Source organism: Pristiophorus japonicus, chromosome X (assembly GCF_044704955.1).
Source record: "Pristiophorus japonicus isolate sPriJap1 chromosome X, sPriJap1.hap1, whole genome shotgun sequence".
NCBI lineage: Eukaryota > Metazoa > Chordata > Chondrichthyes > Pristiophoridae > Pristiophorus > Pristiophorus japonicus.
This window is the reverse complement of record NC_092010.1, coordinates 20,711,534-20,727,636: the sequence shown is the minus strand read 5'-3', so window position 1 is coordinate 20,727,636 and position 16,103 is coordinate 20,711,534. Positions and strand designations below refer to the sequence as shown.

The 16,103-nt window shown below is 64.8% G+C and overlaps 1 protein-coding gene across 1 annotated transcript in view; it reads left to right on the top strand.

Moving 5' to 3' along the window:
• The window catches only part of slc26a10 (solute carrier family 26 member 10), a 129,324-nt gene that overhangs the window by 13,025 nt on the left and 100,196 nt on the right, over positions 1–16,103 (top strand). The window contains exon 4 of the mRNA XM_070869296.1: positions 3,965–4,129. Within this exon, the coding sequence (XP_070725397.1) occupies positions 3,965–4,129 (165 nt within the window). The remainder of the gene's footprint in view (positions 1–3,964; positions 4,130–16,103) is intronic.

Sequence of the window (16,103 nt, the reverse complement as noted above, 5' to 3'; positions counted from 1 at the left end):
GGCCTGCGACTGAAAAAGGCGAAGTGCGTCTTCCTAGCTCCAGAGGTATAATTCCTGGGGATGAGGGTAGCAGCAGATGGGATCAGCCCTACTGCGTCCAGGACGGAAGCGATCCAGTGAGCACCCAGACCCCGTAACACGACGGAGCTGCGTTCGTTCCTGGGGCTCCTGAACTATTTTGGTAACTTTCTTCCCAAATTGAGCACGCTGCTAGAGCCGCTACACGTGCTCCTACGCAAAGGTCGCGAATGGGTCTGGGGGGGACAGCCAGGAAAGAGCTTTTAATAGAGCACGCAATTTGTTATGTTCCAACAATCTGTTAACGCTATATGACCCATGTAAGAAACTTGTGTTAACGTGCGATGCGTCGTCCTATGGTGTCGGGTGTGTGTTGCAGCATGTCAATGCCAAGGGTCAGTTACAGCCGGTAGCTTATGCCTCCAGAAGTCTGTCCCAGGCAGAAAGGGGCTACAGGATGGTAGAAAAGGAGGCGCTCGCATGTGTATTTGCGGTAAAGAAAATGCACCAATACCTGTTTGACAGGAAATTTGAGCTGGAGACAGATCACAAACCCCTAACGTCCCTTTTGGCCGACAACAAGGCCATAAATGCAAACGCATCGGCCTGCATACAGAGGTGGGCACTCACGTTAGCCGCCTATGACTATACAATTCGGCACAGACCGGGCACCGAAAACTGCGCCGATGCACTCAGCAGGCTCCCACTAGCCACCACTGAGGGGGCTACCGAGCATGGTGCTGAGATGGTCATGGCTGTTGAAGCTTTCGGAAGCGAAGGCTCACCCGTAACAGCCCGTCAGATTAAAGTCTGGACAAATAGAGACCCGCTATTGTCTCTAGTCAAGAAATGTGTCCTGAATGGGGACTGGGCAGCCACGTACAGGGCATGCCCTGAGAAATTTAAACCATTTCACAGGCGCAAGGATGAACTCTCGATTCAGGCCGATTGCCTACTGTGGGGAAACCGCGTAGTCATGCCCCAGATGGGCAGAGAGGTGTTCATCAGAGAACTCCACAATGGGCACCCGGGCATTGTCACGATGAAGGCAATTGCCAGGTCACACGTTTGGTGGCCAGGGATAGACGCAGATCTGGAACTTTGTGTTCGCAGGTGCAACACGTGTGCCCAGCTGGGCCATGCGCCCAGGGAAGCCCCTCTTAGCCCCTGGCCATGGCCCGCCAAGCCTTGGTCATGCATCCATGTGGACTACGCAGGTCCTTTCATGGGGAAAATGTTTTTGGTTGTAGTAGACGCCTACTCCAAATGGATCGAGTGTGACATTTTAAATTCAAGCATCCTCTGTAGAAAGTCTACGGTAGAAAGTCTATGGGTAATGTTCGCCGCCCACGGTCTACCGGACACCTTGGTCAGCGACAATGGCCCGTGCTTCACAAGCACTGAATTCCAGGACTTCATGGCAGGCAATGGAATTAACCATGTTAGAACGGCACTGTTCAAGCCGGCCTCAAATGGCCAGGCAGAACGAGCAGTGCAGATAATCAAACAGGGGATGCTCAGAATCCAAGGGGGTTCCCTACAAACCCGCTTATCACGCCTCCTGTTGGCCTATAGATCCCGACCACACTCGCTCACAGGGGTTCCACCCGCAGAGCTACTAATGAAAAGGACGCTCAAAACCCGGTTATCCCTTATACACCCCAACATGAAAGAAATTGTCGAGAGCAGGCGCCAGTCACAATATGACTACCATGACAGGAATGCGAGGGCGCGATGTATTGATGTAAATGATCCTGTTTTTGTCCTCAACTACGCTGCAGGGCCCAAATGGCTCGCAGGCACTGTGGTTGCCAAAGAGGGAAATAGGATTCTGGTAGTTAAACTTACCAATGGACAAATCTGCTGCAAACATGTGGATCAAACAAAAAGGAGGTTCAGCAACCCCATAGAAGAAGCAGAGGAAGAACACGATATAGAGTTCACTCCACAACAGGTGACCGAACACCGGAACCAAAGGGAGGAGAGCCCAGTCACTGTGGGCAGTCCGGACAGGCCTGAGGCACTGCAAACAGCAGACACTCAGGCCAGCGCCCAACAACCGGAGCCCCAACTCAGGCGCTCTACAAGGGAGCGTAAACCACCAGAGAGACTCAACCTGTGATCCCAATAAGACTTTGGGGGGGGAGGTGATGTCATGTATTCAACCAGCATTGTAACCCATATATAAACTGACCTAAGTTGTACACCATGAGAACACTGACCACTAGGTGGGAGACACTCCTAACCTGGACCTTCAGGTATAAAAGGGGAAGCTCCACCCACCTTCATCACTTGAGTGCTAAGGAATAGAGGACAGGTCACAGACTGACCTTCTCTCAAGCATGGGCCTCGTGTGCATTTATACTGTGTAGTAAGGACGTATTAATTATGATCTAAATTTTCCCGACACTCTCCAGATACATTTTGATGCCGAGATTTTGTATTGATTTAAATTTGGCTAATAAGCCAAAACTCTGGAATTTTGGCAAAGGCAGCTGAAAGGGTCACAAAGGTCACAGTGATCTTAGCCAGAATGCATCGCGTGAGGAAGGAACAATTAACAAGGATGCTGTGCCTGAAATTCCATGGGGATTCTTCTGGTTTCGACAGGAGACTGGGCGGGTCCCGGTAGGATTTTACAGGTCACTGTTTCGAGAAGAAAGTAATTCATTCCATGCAATGCACTTGGAGAGGTTCTGAGAGATAACGCATTACATAAGCGCGATTTTCTTTTCATTCTTATTTGTTTCTCTCCAAGTTATGCATCAATTTTGGTGGTAATGTGACAAGCAGCCTGCTCCCAGTCCTCTGCCAAAGTCAACCTGTCCACCAGCAGGTCTGGTGGAGCAGCTTCCAGCGACTGTCCCGATGATATCTCCTATGAGAAACGACCTAGTCTCCAAGTGACTCCTCCCAACAGTCAACATGGCTGAGATTGGGAACGCATGAGGGGGATCAGGATCAAAGCCAGCCACCCTCACTTCACGATGCCAGATCTCAGCCCTCCAATGAACTATTGGAGAACTACATCTGCGCTACAGATGTAGTTACGCTTTGCGGAGCACCTGCATTCAGTCCACGAGCGTGACCCTGAGCTTCCGGTCGTCTGTCACTTTAATTCCCTGCTCCACTCCCACTCTGACCTCTCCGTCCTCGGCCTCCTACACTGTTCCAATGAAGCTCAACATAAGCTCGAGGAACAGCACCTCATCTTTGGGTTAGGCATTTTATAGCCTTGTGGACTCAACATCGAGTTCCACAATTTCAGAGCGTAACCTCTGCCCATATTTGGCTCCCTTTACCCCCTCCCCACCCCGCTTTCCCCCACCCCCCACCCCTGCCCTGCTCTCCCCCACCACCCCCCCCCCCCCCCGCCGCCGATCTAATGCAATTTTTCTCTCTCTGTTTCCCATGGTAGCTGGTAATTATTCCACCATTCACACCTAATCTGGATTAACCTTTTTCTAACTCCTGCCATTACCATTTGAATTTGGCCCATCATCCCTTTTGTCTCTCTAATCTCTCCTGCCTTCCACCCGATCACAGACCTTCCCTTTTGCTCTTTCCTCCCCTCTCCCTTTCAGTGCTCCTTAAGAATCTGTTCTTTTCGAACACTCTCCAGTTCTGACGAAGGGTCATCGACCCGAAACGTTAACTCTGTTTCTCTCTCCACAGATGCTGCCTGACCCGCTGAGATTTCCAGCATTTTCTGTTTTTATTTCAGGTTCCAGCATCTGCCGTATTTTGCTTTTGTGTCAGTGCGACAGAAGTCCAGTTGACTAAATAAAGTGGCGTTCCGCTTTAAAATATGTAGACTTTCTTCCTTCATTGTGTGCGTATTTAACCCGGGAATTCCTCCGTGAATCAGTGCGTGCGTGTTCCGATGCGATCATGGTCACTTATTCTGAGGGTACACTCTCCTCAGGCCCTTCTCTTTCTCTTCCAGATCTGTATGTTTGTTCTGCAGCTGGGATTCCTTTCCACCTACTTGTCCGACCCGATCGTGAAGGCATTTACCAGTGGCACTGCGTTCCACGTCACCATCTCGCAGCTCAACACCATGCTCGGCCTGCGACTTCCGCGCTTCACCGGACCCTTCACCATCTTTAAGGTTGGCATTGATGCTCGGAGGACTATAACATAAGAACAGAAGAAATAGGAGCAGGAGTAGGCCATACGGCCCCTCGAGCCTGCTCCGCCATTCAATAAGATCATGGCTGATCCGATCATGGACTCAGCTCCACTTCCCCGCCTGCTCCCTATAACCCCTTATCCCCTTATCGTTTAAGAAACTGTCTATTTCTGTCTTAAATTTATTCAATGTCCCAGCTTCCACAGCTCTCTGAGGCAGCGAATTCCACAGATTTACAACCGTCAGGGAGAAGAAATTTCTCCTCATCTCTGTTTTAAATGGGCAGCCCCTTATTCTAAGATCGTGCCCTCTAGTTCTAGTCTCCCCCATCAGTGGAAACATCCTCTCTGCATCCACCTTGTCAAGCCCCCTCATAATCTTATACGTTTCGATAAGATCACCTCTCATTCTTCTGAATTCCAATGAGTAGAGGCCCAACCTCCTCAACTTTTCCTCAATCCCCTCTCATCCCCGGAATCAACCTAGTGAACCTTCTCTGAACTGCCTCCAAAGCAAGTATATCCTTTCATAAATATGGAAACCAAAACTGCACGCAGTATTCCAGATGTGGCCTCACCAATACCCTGTATAACTATGCCGGGTGAACTTCCTCATTTGCCCGGCTGCTATGGAGGTAGATAACTGCCCTTGCTCAATGTGTTACCTCCATCCATGTGGCATGTATTCCCACCTTCAAAGGAGAGTGGACTTCTGTGCTGCACCTCCAGCATGTCCTCTGTAAATAGGAGAGTTCACCCCATATGTTTCCTTTCCAGACATTACAGAGAATGTACAGCACAGGAACAGGCCATTGGGCCCAACAGGTCCGTGCCGGTGTTTATGCTGCACACGAGCCTCCACCCACCCCTCTTCATCTCACCCCATCAACATATCCTTCTATTCCTTTCCCCCTCATGTGTTTATCCAGCTTCCCCTTAAATGCATCGATACTATTCGCCTCCCTGTGGCAGTGAGTTCCACACTCTCACCCCTCTCTGGGTAAAGAAGGTTCTCCTGAATTCCCTGTTGGATTTATTAATAACTATCTTATATTTATGGCCCCCAGCTCTGGTCTCGCCCACAAGTGGAAATATCGTCTCTACATCTACCCTATCAAACCCCTTCGTAATTTTACAGACCTCTATCAGGTTACCCCTCAGCCTTCTCTTTTCTAGAAAAAGCCCTAGCCGCTTCAAATTTTTCCTGATAGTTATAACCTCTCAGTTCTGGTATCATCCTTGTAAATCTTTTTTGCACCTTCTCCAGCGCCTCTATATCCATTTTGTAATATGGTGACCAGAACTGTGCACAGTACTCCAAGGGCCCGAAATTCATCAACATACCACCCGCTCACCGCCCGCTCACCGCCCGCTCACCGCCCGCTCACCTCCCGCTCACCTCCCGCTCACCGCCCGCTCACCACCCGCTCACCACCCGCTCACCACCCGCTCACCTCCCGCTCACCTCCCGCTCACCTCCCGCTCACCGCCCGCTCACCACCCGCTCACCTCCCGCTCACCTCCCGCTCACCGCCCGCTCACCGCCCGCTCACCGCCCGCTCACCTCCCGCTCACCGCCCGCTCACCACCCGCTCACCTCCCGCTCACCTCCCGCTCACCTCCCGCTCACCGCCCGCTCACCGCCCGCTCACCACCCGCTCACCTCCCGCTCACCACCCGCTCACCTCCCGCTCACCGCCCGCTCACCTCCCGCTCACCTCCCGCTCACCGCCCGCTCACCGCCCGCTCACCTCCCGCTCACCTCCCGCTCACCGCCCGCTCACCGCCCGCTCACCTCCCGCTCACCTCCCGCTCACCTCCCGCTCACCGCCCGCTCACCTCCCGCTCACCTCCCGCTCACCACCCGCTCACCTCCCGCTCACCTCCCGCTCACCGCCCGCTCACCGCCCGCTCACCTCCCGCTCACCTCCCGCTCACCTCCCGCTCACCGCCCGCTCACCTCCCGCTCACCGCCCACTCACCGCCCGCTCACCGCCCGCTCACCTCCCGCTCACCGCCCGCTCACCACCGCTCACCTCCCGCTCACCTCCCGCTCACCGCCCGCTCACCGCCCGCTCACCTCCCGCTCACCTCCCGCTCACCGCCCGCTCACCGCCCGCTCACCGCCCGCTCACCTCCCGCTCACCACCCGCTCACCTCCCGCTCACCTCCCGCTCACCTCCCGCTCACCGCCCGCTCACCGCCCGCTCACCGCCCGCTCACCACCCGCTCACCTCCCGCTCACCGCCCGCTCACCTCCCGCTCACCTCCCGCTCACCTCCCGCTCACCGCCCGCTCACCTCCCGCTCACCTCCCGCTCACCACCCGCTCACCTCCCAGTCCCCTCCCGCTCACCACCCGCTCACCTCCCGCTCACCTCCCGCTCACCGCCCGCTCACCTCCCGCTCACCTCCCGCTCACCGCCCGCTCACCGCCCGCTCACCGCCCGCTCACCTCCCGCTCACCGCCCGCTCACCACCCGCTCACCACCCGCTCACCTCCCACTCACCGCCCGCTCACCGCCCGCTCACCTCCCGCTCACCGCCCGCTCACCGCCCGCTCACCGCCCGCTCACCGCCCGCTCACCACCCGCTCACCGCCCACTACCGCCCGTTCACCGCCCGCTCACCACCCGCTCACCGCCCGCTCACCGCCCGCTCACCACCCGCTCACCGCCCGCTCACCACCCGCTCACCGCCCGCTCACCACCCGCTCACCGCCCGCTCACCACCCGCTCACCACCCGCTCACCGCCCGCTCACCACCCGCTCACCGCCCGCTCACCACCCGCTCACCGCCCGCTCACCACCCGCTCACCTCCCGCTCACCACCCGCTCACCGCCCACTACCGCCCGCTCACCGCCCGCTCACCACCCGCTCACCGCCCGCTCACCGCCCGCTCACCACCCGCTCACCACCCGCTCACCGCCCGCTCACCGCCCGCTCACCACCCGCTCACCGCCCGCTCACCGCCCGCTACCGCCCGCTCACCGCCCGCTCACCGCCCGCTCACCGCCCGCTCACCGCCCGCTCACCTCCCGCTCACCGCCCGCTCACCGCCCGCTCACCGCCCGCTCACCACCCGCTCACCGCCCACTACCGCCCGTTCACCGCCCGCTCACCACCCGCTCACCGCCCGCTCACCGCCCGCTCACCTCCCGCTCACCGCCCGCTCACCACCCGCTCACCGCCCGCTCACCACCCGCTCACCGCCCGCTCACCACCCGCTCACCTCCCGCTCACCACCCGCTCACCGCCCGCTCACCTCCCGCTCACCGCCCGCTCACCTCCCGCTCACCGCCCGCTCACCTCCCGCTCACCACCCGCTCACCGCCCGCTCACCTCCCGCTCACCTCCCGCTCACCACCCGCTCACCGCCCGCTCACCGCCCGCTCACCGCCCGCTCACCGCCCGCTCACCACCCGCTCACCTCCCGCTCACCACCCGCTCACCTCCCGCTCACCTCCCGCTCACCGCCCGCTCACCGCCCGCTCACCTCCCGCTCACCGCCCGCTCACCACCCGCTCACCTCCCGCTCACCGCCCGCTCACCGCCCGCTCACCACCCGCTCACCGCCCGCTCACCGCCCGCTCACTGCCCACTACCGCCCGCTCACCACCCGCTCACCGCCCACTACCGCCCGCTCACCACCCGCTCACCGCCCGCTCACCGCCCGCTCACCGCCCACTACCGCCCGCTCACCGCCCGCTCACCGCCCGCTCACCACCCGCTCACCACCCGCTCACCGCCCGCTCACCGCCCGCTCACCACCCGCTCACCACCCGCTCACCACCCGCTCACCGCCCGCTCACCACCCGCTCACCGCCCACTCACCGCCCGCTCACCGCCCTCTCACCGCCCGCTCACCACCCGCTCACCGCCCGCTCACCGCCCGCTCACCACCCGCTCACCGCCCGCTCACCGCCCGCTCACCGCCCGCTCACCGCCCGCTCACCACCCGCTCACCGCCCACTACCGCCCGCTCACCGCCCGCTCACCACCCGCTCACCGCCCGCTCACCGCCCGCTCACCACCCGCTCACCACCCGCTCACCGCCCGCTCACCGCCCGCTCACCGCCCGCTCACCGCCCGCTACCGCCCGCTCACCGCCCGCTCACCGCCCGCTCACCTCCCGCTCACCGCCCACTACCGCCCGCTCACCACCCGCTCACCGCCCACTCACCGCCCGCTCACCACCCGCTCACCACCCGCTCACCTCCCGCTCACCACCGCTCACCTCCCGCTCACCGCCCGCTCACCGCCCGCTCACCGCCCGCTCACCACCCGCTCACCGCCCGCTCACCGCCCGCTCACCACCCGCTCACCACCCGCTCACCACCGCTCACCTCCCGCTCACCACCCGCTCACCGCCCGCTCACCGCCCGCTCACCGCCCACTGCCGCCCGCTCACCGCCCGCTCACCGCCCGCTCACCGCCCGCTCACCGCCCGCTCACCTCCCGCTCACCACCCGCTCACCTCCCGCTCACCGCCCGCTCACCTCCCGCTCACCGCCCGCTCACCACCCGCTCACCGCCCGCTCACCTCCCGCTCACCTCCCGCTCACCTCCCGCTCACCTCCCGCTCACCGCCCGCTCACCTCCCGCTCACCGCCCGCTCACCTCCCGCTCACCGCCCGCTCACCTCCCGCTCACCTCCCGCTCACCACCCGCTCACCTCCCGCTCACCGCCCGCTCACCACCCGCTCACCTCCCGCTCACCGCCCGCTCACCTCCCGCTCACCGCCCGCTCACCACCCGCTCACCGCCCGCTCACCGCCCGCTCACCGCCCGCTCACCTCCCGCTCAACGCCCGCTCACCGCCCGCTCACCGCCCGCTCACCTCCCGCTCACCGCCCGCTCACCGCCCGCTCACCTCCCGCTCACCTCCCGCTCACCGCCCGCTCACCACCCGCTCACCTCCCGCTCACCGCCCGCTCACCGCCCGCTCACCACCCGCTCACCGCCCGCTCACCGCCCGCTCACCGCCCGCTCACCGCCCACTACCGCCCGCTCACCACCCGCTCACCACCCGCTCACCGCCCACTACCGCCCGCTCACCACCCGCTCACCGCCCGCTCACCTCCCGCTCACCGCCCGCTCACCGCCCGCTCACCGCCCGCTCACCGCCCGCTCACCTCCCGCTCACCGCCCGCTCACCGCCCGCTCACCTCCCGCTCACCTCCCGCTCACCGCCCGATCACCACCCGCTCACCTCCCGCTCACCGCCCGCTCACCGCCCGCTCACCACCCGCTCACCGCCCGCTCACCGCCCGCTCACCGCCCGCTCACCGCCCACTACCGCCCGCTCACCACCCGCTCACCGCCCACTACCGCCCGCTCACCACCCGCTCACCGCCCGCTCACCGCCCGCTCACCGCCCACTACCGCCCGCTCACCGCCCGCTTACCGCCCGCTCACCACCCGCTCACCGCCCGCTCACCGCCCGCTCACCACCCGCTCACCACCCGCTCACCACCCGCTCACCACCCGCTCACCGCCCGCTCACCACCCGCTCACCGCCCGCTCACCTCCCGCTCACCGCCCACTCACCGCCCGCTCACCATCCGCTCACCGCCCGCTCACCACCCGCTCACCGCCCGCTCACCTCCCGCTCACCACCCGCTCACCGCCCACTACCGCCCGCTCACCACCCGCTCACCGCCCGCTCACCGCCCGCTCACCGCCCGCTCACCACCCGCTCACCGCCCGCTCACCGCCCGCTCACCGCCCGCTCACCACCCGCTCACCGCCCGCTCACCGCCCACTACCGCCCGCTCACCGCCCGCTCACCGCCCGCTCACCTCCCGCTCACCGCCCACTACCGCCCGCTCACCGCCCGCTCACCGCCCGCTCACCTCCCGCTCACCGCCCGCTCACCGCCCGCTCACCTCCCGCTCACCGCCCACTACCGCCCGCTCACCGCCCGCTCACCACCCGCTCACCGCCCGCTCACCACCCGCTCACCACCCGCTCACCGCCCGCTCACCGCCCGCTCACCACCCGCTCACCGCCCGCTCACCACCCGCTCACCGCCCGCTCACCGCCCGCTCACCGCCCGCTCACCACCCGCTCACCTCCCGCTCACCACCCGCTCACCGCCCGCTCACCTCCCGCTCACCGCCCGCTCACCTCCCGCTCACCACCCGCTCACCTCCCGCTCACCACCCGCTCACCGCCCGCTCACCTCCCGCTCACCGCCCGCTCACCGCCCGCTCACCGCCCGCTCACCACCCGCTCACCTCCCGCTCACCACCCGCTCACCTCCCGCTCACCTCCCGCTCACCGCCCGCTCACCGCCCGCTCACCTCCCGCTCACCGCCCGCTCACCACCCGCTCACCTCCCGCTCACCGCCCGCTCACCGCCCGCTCACCTCCCGCTCACCGCCCGCTCACCACCCGCTCACCGCCCGCTCACCGCCCGCTCACCGCCCGCTCACCTCCCGCTCACCGCCCGCTCACCGCCCGCTCACCTCCCGCTCACCGCCCGCTCACCACCCGCTCACCTCCCGCTCACCGCCCGCTCACCGCCCGCTCACCACCCGCTCACCGCCCGCTCACCGCCCGCTCACCGCCCACTACCGCCCGCTCACCACCCGCTCACCGCCCACTACCGCCCGCTCACCACCCGCTCACCGCCCGCTCACCGCCCGCTCACCGCCCACTACCGCCCGCTCACCGCCCGCTTACCGCCCGCTCACCACCCGCTCACCGCCCGCTCACCGCCCGCTCACCACCCGCTCACCACCCGCTCACCACCCGCTCACCACCCGCTCACCGCCCGCTCACCACCCGCTCACCGCCCGCTCACCTCCCGCTCACCGCCCACTCACCGCCCGCTCACCACCCGCTCACCGCCCGCTCACCACCCGCTCACCGCCCGCTCACCTCCCGCTCACCACCCGCTCACCGCCCACTACCGCCCGCTCACCACCCGCTCACCGCCCGCTCACCGCCCGCTCACCGCCCGCTCACCACCCGCTCACCGCCCGCTCACCGCCCGCTCACCGCCCGCTCACCACCCGCTCACCGCCCGCTCACCGCCCACTACCGCCCGCTCACCGCCCGCTCACCGCCCGCTCACCGCCCGCTCACCTCCCGCTCACCTCCCGCTCACCGCCCGCTACCGCCCGCTCACCGCCCGCTCACCGCCCGCTCACCTCCCGCTCACCGCCCGCTCACCTCCCGCTCACCGCCCACTACCGCCCGCTCACCGCCCGCTCACCACCCGCTCACCGCCCGCTCACCACCCGCTCACCACCCGCTCACCGCCCGCTCACCGCCCGCTCACCACCCGCTCACCGCCCGCTCACCACCCGCTCACCGCCCGCTCACCGCCCGCTCACCGCCCGCTCACCACCCGCTCACCTCCCGCTCACCACCCGCTCACCTCCCGCTCACCTCCCGCTCACTGCCCGCTCACCGCCCGCTCACCTCCCGCTCACCGCCCGCTCACCACCCGCTCACCTCCCGCTCACCTCCCGCTCACCGCCCGCTCACCGCCCGCTCACCACCCGCTCACCGCCCGCTCACCGCCCGCTCACCGCCCACTACCGCCCGCTCACCACCCGCTCACCGCCCACTACCGCCCGCTCACCACCCGCTCACCGCCCGCTCACCGCCCGCTCACCGCCCACTACCGCCCGCTCACCGCCCGCTCACCGCCCGCTCACCACCCGCTCACCACCCGCTCACCGCCCGCTCACCACCCGCTCACCACCCGCTCACCGCCCGCTCACCGCCCGCTCACCGCCCGCTCACCGCCCTCTCACCGCCCGCTCACCACCCGCTCACCGCCCGCTCACCGCCCGCTCACCACCCGCTCACCACCCGATCACCGCCCGCTCACCGCCCGCTCACCGCCCGCTCACCTCCCGCTCACCGCCCGCTCACCACCCGCTCACCGCCCACTACCGCCCGCTCACCGCCCGCTCACCACCCGCTCACCGCCCGCTCACCGCCCGCTCACCACCCGCTCACCGCCCGCTCACCGCCCGCTCACCGCCCGCTCACCACCCGCTCACCGCCCGCTCACCGCCCACTACCGCCCGCTCACCGCCCGCTCACCGCCCGCTCACCTCCCGCTCACCGCCCACTACCGCCCGCTCACCGCCCGCTCACCGCCCGCTCACCGCCCGCTCACCACCCGCTCACCACCCGCTCACCTCCCGCTCACCACCGCTCACCTCCCGCTCACCGCCCGCTCACCACCCGCTCACCGCCCGCTCACCGCCCACTACCGCCCGCTCACCGCCCGCTCACCGCCCGCTCACCGCCCGCTCACCACCCGCTCACCGCCCACTACCGCCCGCTCACCGCCCGCTCACCGCCCGCTCACCTCCCGCTCACCTCCCGCTCACCGCCCACTACCGCCCGCTCACCGCCCGCTCACCGCCCGCTCACCTCCCGCTCACCGCCCGCTCACCTCCCGCTCACCTCCCGCTCACCGCCCACTACCGCCCGCTCACCGCCCGCTCACCTCCCGCTCACCGCCCGCTCACCTCCCGCTCACCACCGCTCACCTCCCGCTCACCGCCCGCTCACCACCCGCTCACCGCCCGCTCACCGCCCGCTCACCACCCGCTCACCGCCCGCTCACCGCCCGCTCACCACCCGCTCACCACCGCTCACCTCCCGCTCACCTCCCGCTCACCACCCGCTCACCACCGCTCACCACCCGCTCACCACCCGCTCACCGCCCGCTCACCGCCCGCTCACCTCCCGCTCACCACCCGCTCACCTCCCGCTCACCGCCCGCTCACCTCCCGCTCACCGCCCGCTCACCGCCCGCTCACCACCCGCTCACCGCCCGCTCACCGCCCGCTCACCACCCGCTCACCACCGCTCACCTCCCGCTCACCTCCCGCTCACCACCCGCTCACCACCGCTCACCACCCGCTCACCACCCGCTCACCGCCCGCTCACCGCCCGCTCACCGCCCACTGCCGCCCGCTCACCGCCCGCTCACCGCCCGCTCACCGCCCGCTCACCGCCCGCTCACCTCCCGCTCACCTCCCGCTCACCGCCCGCTCACCTCCCGCTCACCGCCCGCTCACCGCCCGCTCACCTCCCGCTCACCTCCCGCTCACCTCCCGCTCACCGCCCGCTCACCTCCCGCTCACCGCCCGCTCACCTCCCGCTCACCGCCCGCTCACCGCCCGCTCACCTCCCGCTCACCGCCCGCTCACCGCCCGCTCACCTCCCGCTCACCTCCCGCTCACCACCCGCTCACCTCCCGCTCACCGCCCGCTCACCTCCCGCTCACCGCCCGCTCACCGCCCGCTCACCGCCCGCTCACCGCCCGCTCACCTCCCGTTCACCGCCCGCTCACCGCCCGCTCACCGCCCGCTCACCGCCCGCTCACCTCCCGCTCACCGCCCGCTCACCGCCCGCTCACCTCCCGCTCACCTCCCGCTCACCGCCCGCTCACCGCCCGCTCACCGCCCGCTCACCTCCCGCTCACCTCCCGCTCACCTCCCGCTCACCGCCCGCTCACCTCCCGCTCACCTCCCGCTCACCGCCCGCTCACCGCCCGCTCACCTCCCGCTCACCTCCCGCTCACCGCCCGCTCACCTCCCGCTCACCTCCCGCTCACCACCCTCTCACCTCCCGCTCACCTCCCGCTCACCTCCCGCTCACCTCCCGCTCACCTCCCGCTCACCACCCTCTCACCGCCCGCTCACCGCCCGCTCACCGCCCGCTCACCGCCCGCTCACCTCCCGCTCACCTCCCGCTCACCACCCTCTCACCTCCCGCTCACCTCCCGCTCACCGCCCGCTCACCTCCCGCTCACCTCCCGCTCACCACCCTCTCACCGCCCGCTCACCGCCCGCTCACCGCCCGCTCACCTCCCGCTCACCTCCCGCTCACCGCCCGCTCACCTCCCGCTCCCGCTCACCTCCCGCTCACCACCCTCTCACCGCCCGCTCACCTCCCGCTCACCTCCCGCTCACCTCCCGCTCACCTCCCGCTCACCACCCTCTCACCGCCCGCTCACCGCCCGCTCACCTCCCGCTCACCTCCCGCTCACCACCCTCTCACCTCCCGCTCACCTCCCGCTCACCGCCCGCTCACCTCCCGCTCACCTCCCGCTCACCACCCTCTCACCGCCCGCTCACCGCCCGCTCACCTCCCGCTCACCTCCCGCTCACCACCCGCTCACCTCCCGCTCACCGCCCGCTCACCTCCCGCTCACCGCCCGCTCACCGCCCGCTCACCGCCCGCTCACCTCCCGTTCACCGCCCGCTCACCGCCCGCTCACCGCCCGCTCACCGCCCGCTCACCTCCCTCTCACCGCCCGCTCACCGCCCGCTCACCTCCCGCTCACCTCCCGCTCACCACCCTCTCACCGCCCTCTCACCGCCCGCTCACCTCCCGCTCACCACCCTCTCACCTCCCGCTCACCACCCTCTCACCTCCCGCTCACCTCCCGCTCACCTCCCGCTCACCTCCCGCTCACCACCCTCTCACCTCCCGCTCACCTCCCGCTCACCACCCTCTCACCTCCCGCTCACCTCCCGCTCACCTCCCGCTCACCACCCGCTCACCGCCCGCTCACCGCCCGCTCACCGCCCACTACCGCCCACTACTGCCTGCTTACCGCCCAAAATCACACGTTTCGTCAAAAAACAGGTACATATCGGCGACATACCGCCCGGCAGAGATTTCAAGAGTGACATACCGCAGGGAGGTATGCACACCGCCTGCCGATGCACACCGCCCACATATCGCCCAAAAGTGCAAGTTTCATGACATACCGCCGACATACTGCAGAGCTGCACACTGTCCTGCAGAAGGTGCTTTAAGTGGGCGGTGTGGACACAGAGCTGACAGGTTTGTTTGATATTACACAGATCTTTATCGTTCTCCACAGTTTGATGTATTTTTAAATGGATTGTAGTATTTTTTAGTGTTAGGCAATAATATAAATGGTCAAATAAAGCCTTATTTACTCCTTTATTAATGAACTATAATAAAAATGTTACAGTATTAGTCGCTCAGGATTGCTACCGGTGCCACGTGCTAGTCAGAGTACAAATAGCAGGATAGCTCAGATGAATACGTGGCTTGAGGAATGGTGCAAGGAGGAGGGATTCAAATTCCTGGGACATTGGAACCGGTTCTGGGGGAGGTGGGACCAGTACAAACCGGACGGTCTGCACCTGGGCAGGGCCGGAACCAATGTCCTAGGCGGAGTGTTTGCTAGTGCTGTTGGGGAGGGGTTAAACTAATATGGCAGGGAGATGGGAACCAATGCAGGGAGACAGAGGGAAGTAAAAAGGGGGCAGAAGCAAAAGGTAGGAAGGAGAAAAGCAAGAGTGGAGGGCAGAGAAATCAAGGGCAAAAACCAAAAAGGGCCACATTACAACATAATTCTAAAAGGACAAAGAGTGTTAAAAAAACAAGCCTGAATGCTCTGAGTCTCAATGCGAGGAGCAGTCATAATAAGGTGGGCAAATTAACTGCGCAGGTAGCTGTTATCATGCAGGGAAATCATGCTTGAAAAATCTTCCAGAATTTTTTGAAGATGTAACTAGCAGAGTGAACAAGGGAGAACCAGTGGATGTGGTGTATTTGGACTTTCAAAAGGCTTTTGACAAGGTTCCACACAAGAGATTGGTGTGCAAAATTGAAGCACATGGAGTCGGGATAAACGGGTCCTTTTCAGAATGGCAGGCAGTGACTAGTGGGGTACCGCAGGGCTCAGTGCTGGGACCCCAGCTATTTACAATATACATTAATGATTTAGATGAAGGAATTGAGTGTAATATCTCCAAGTTTGCAGATGACACTAAACTGGGTGGCGGTGTGAGCTGTGAGGAGGATGCTAAGAGACTGCAGGGTGACTTGGATAGGTTAGGTGAGTGGGCAAACACATGGCAGATGCAGTATAATGTGGATAAATGTGAGGTTATCCACTTTGATGGCAAAAACACGAAGGCAGAATATTACCTGAAT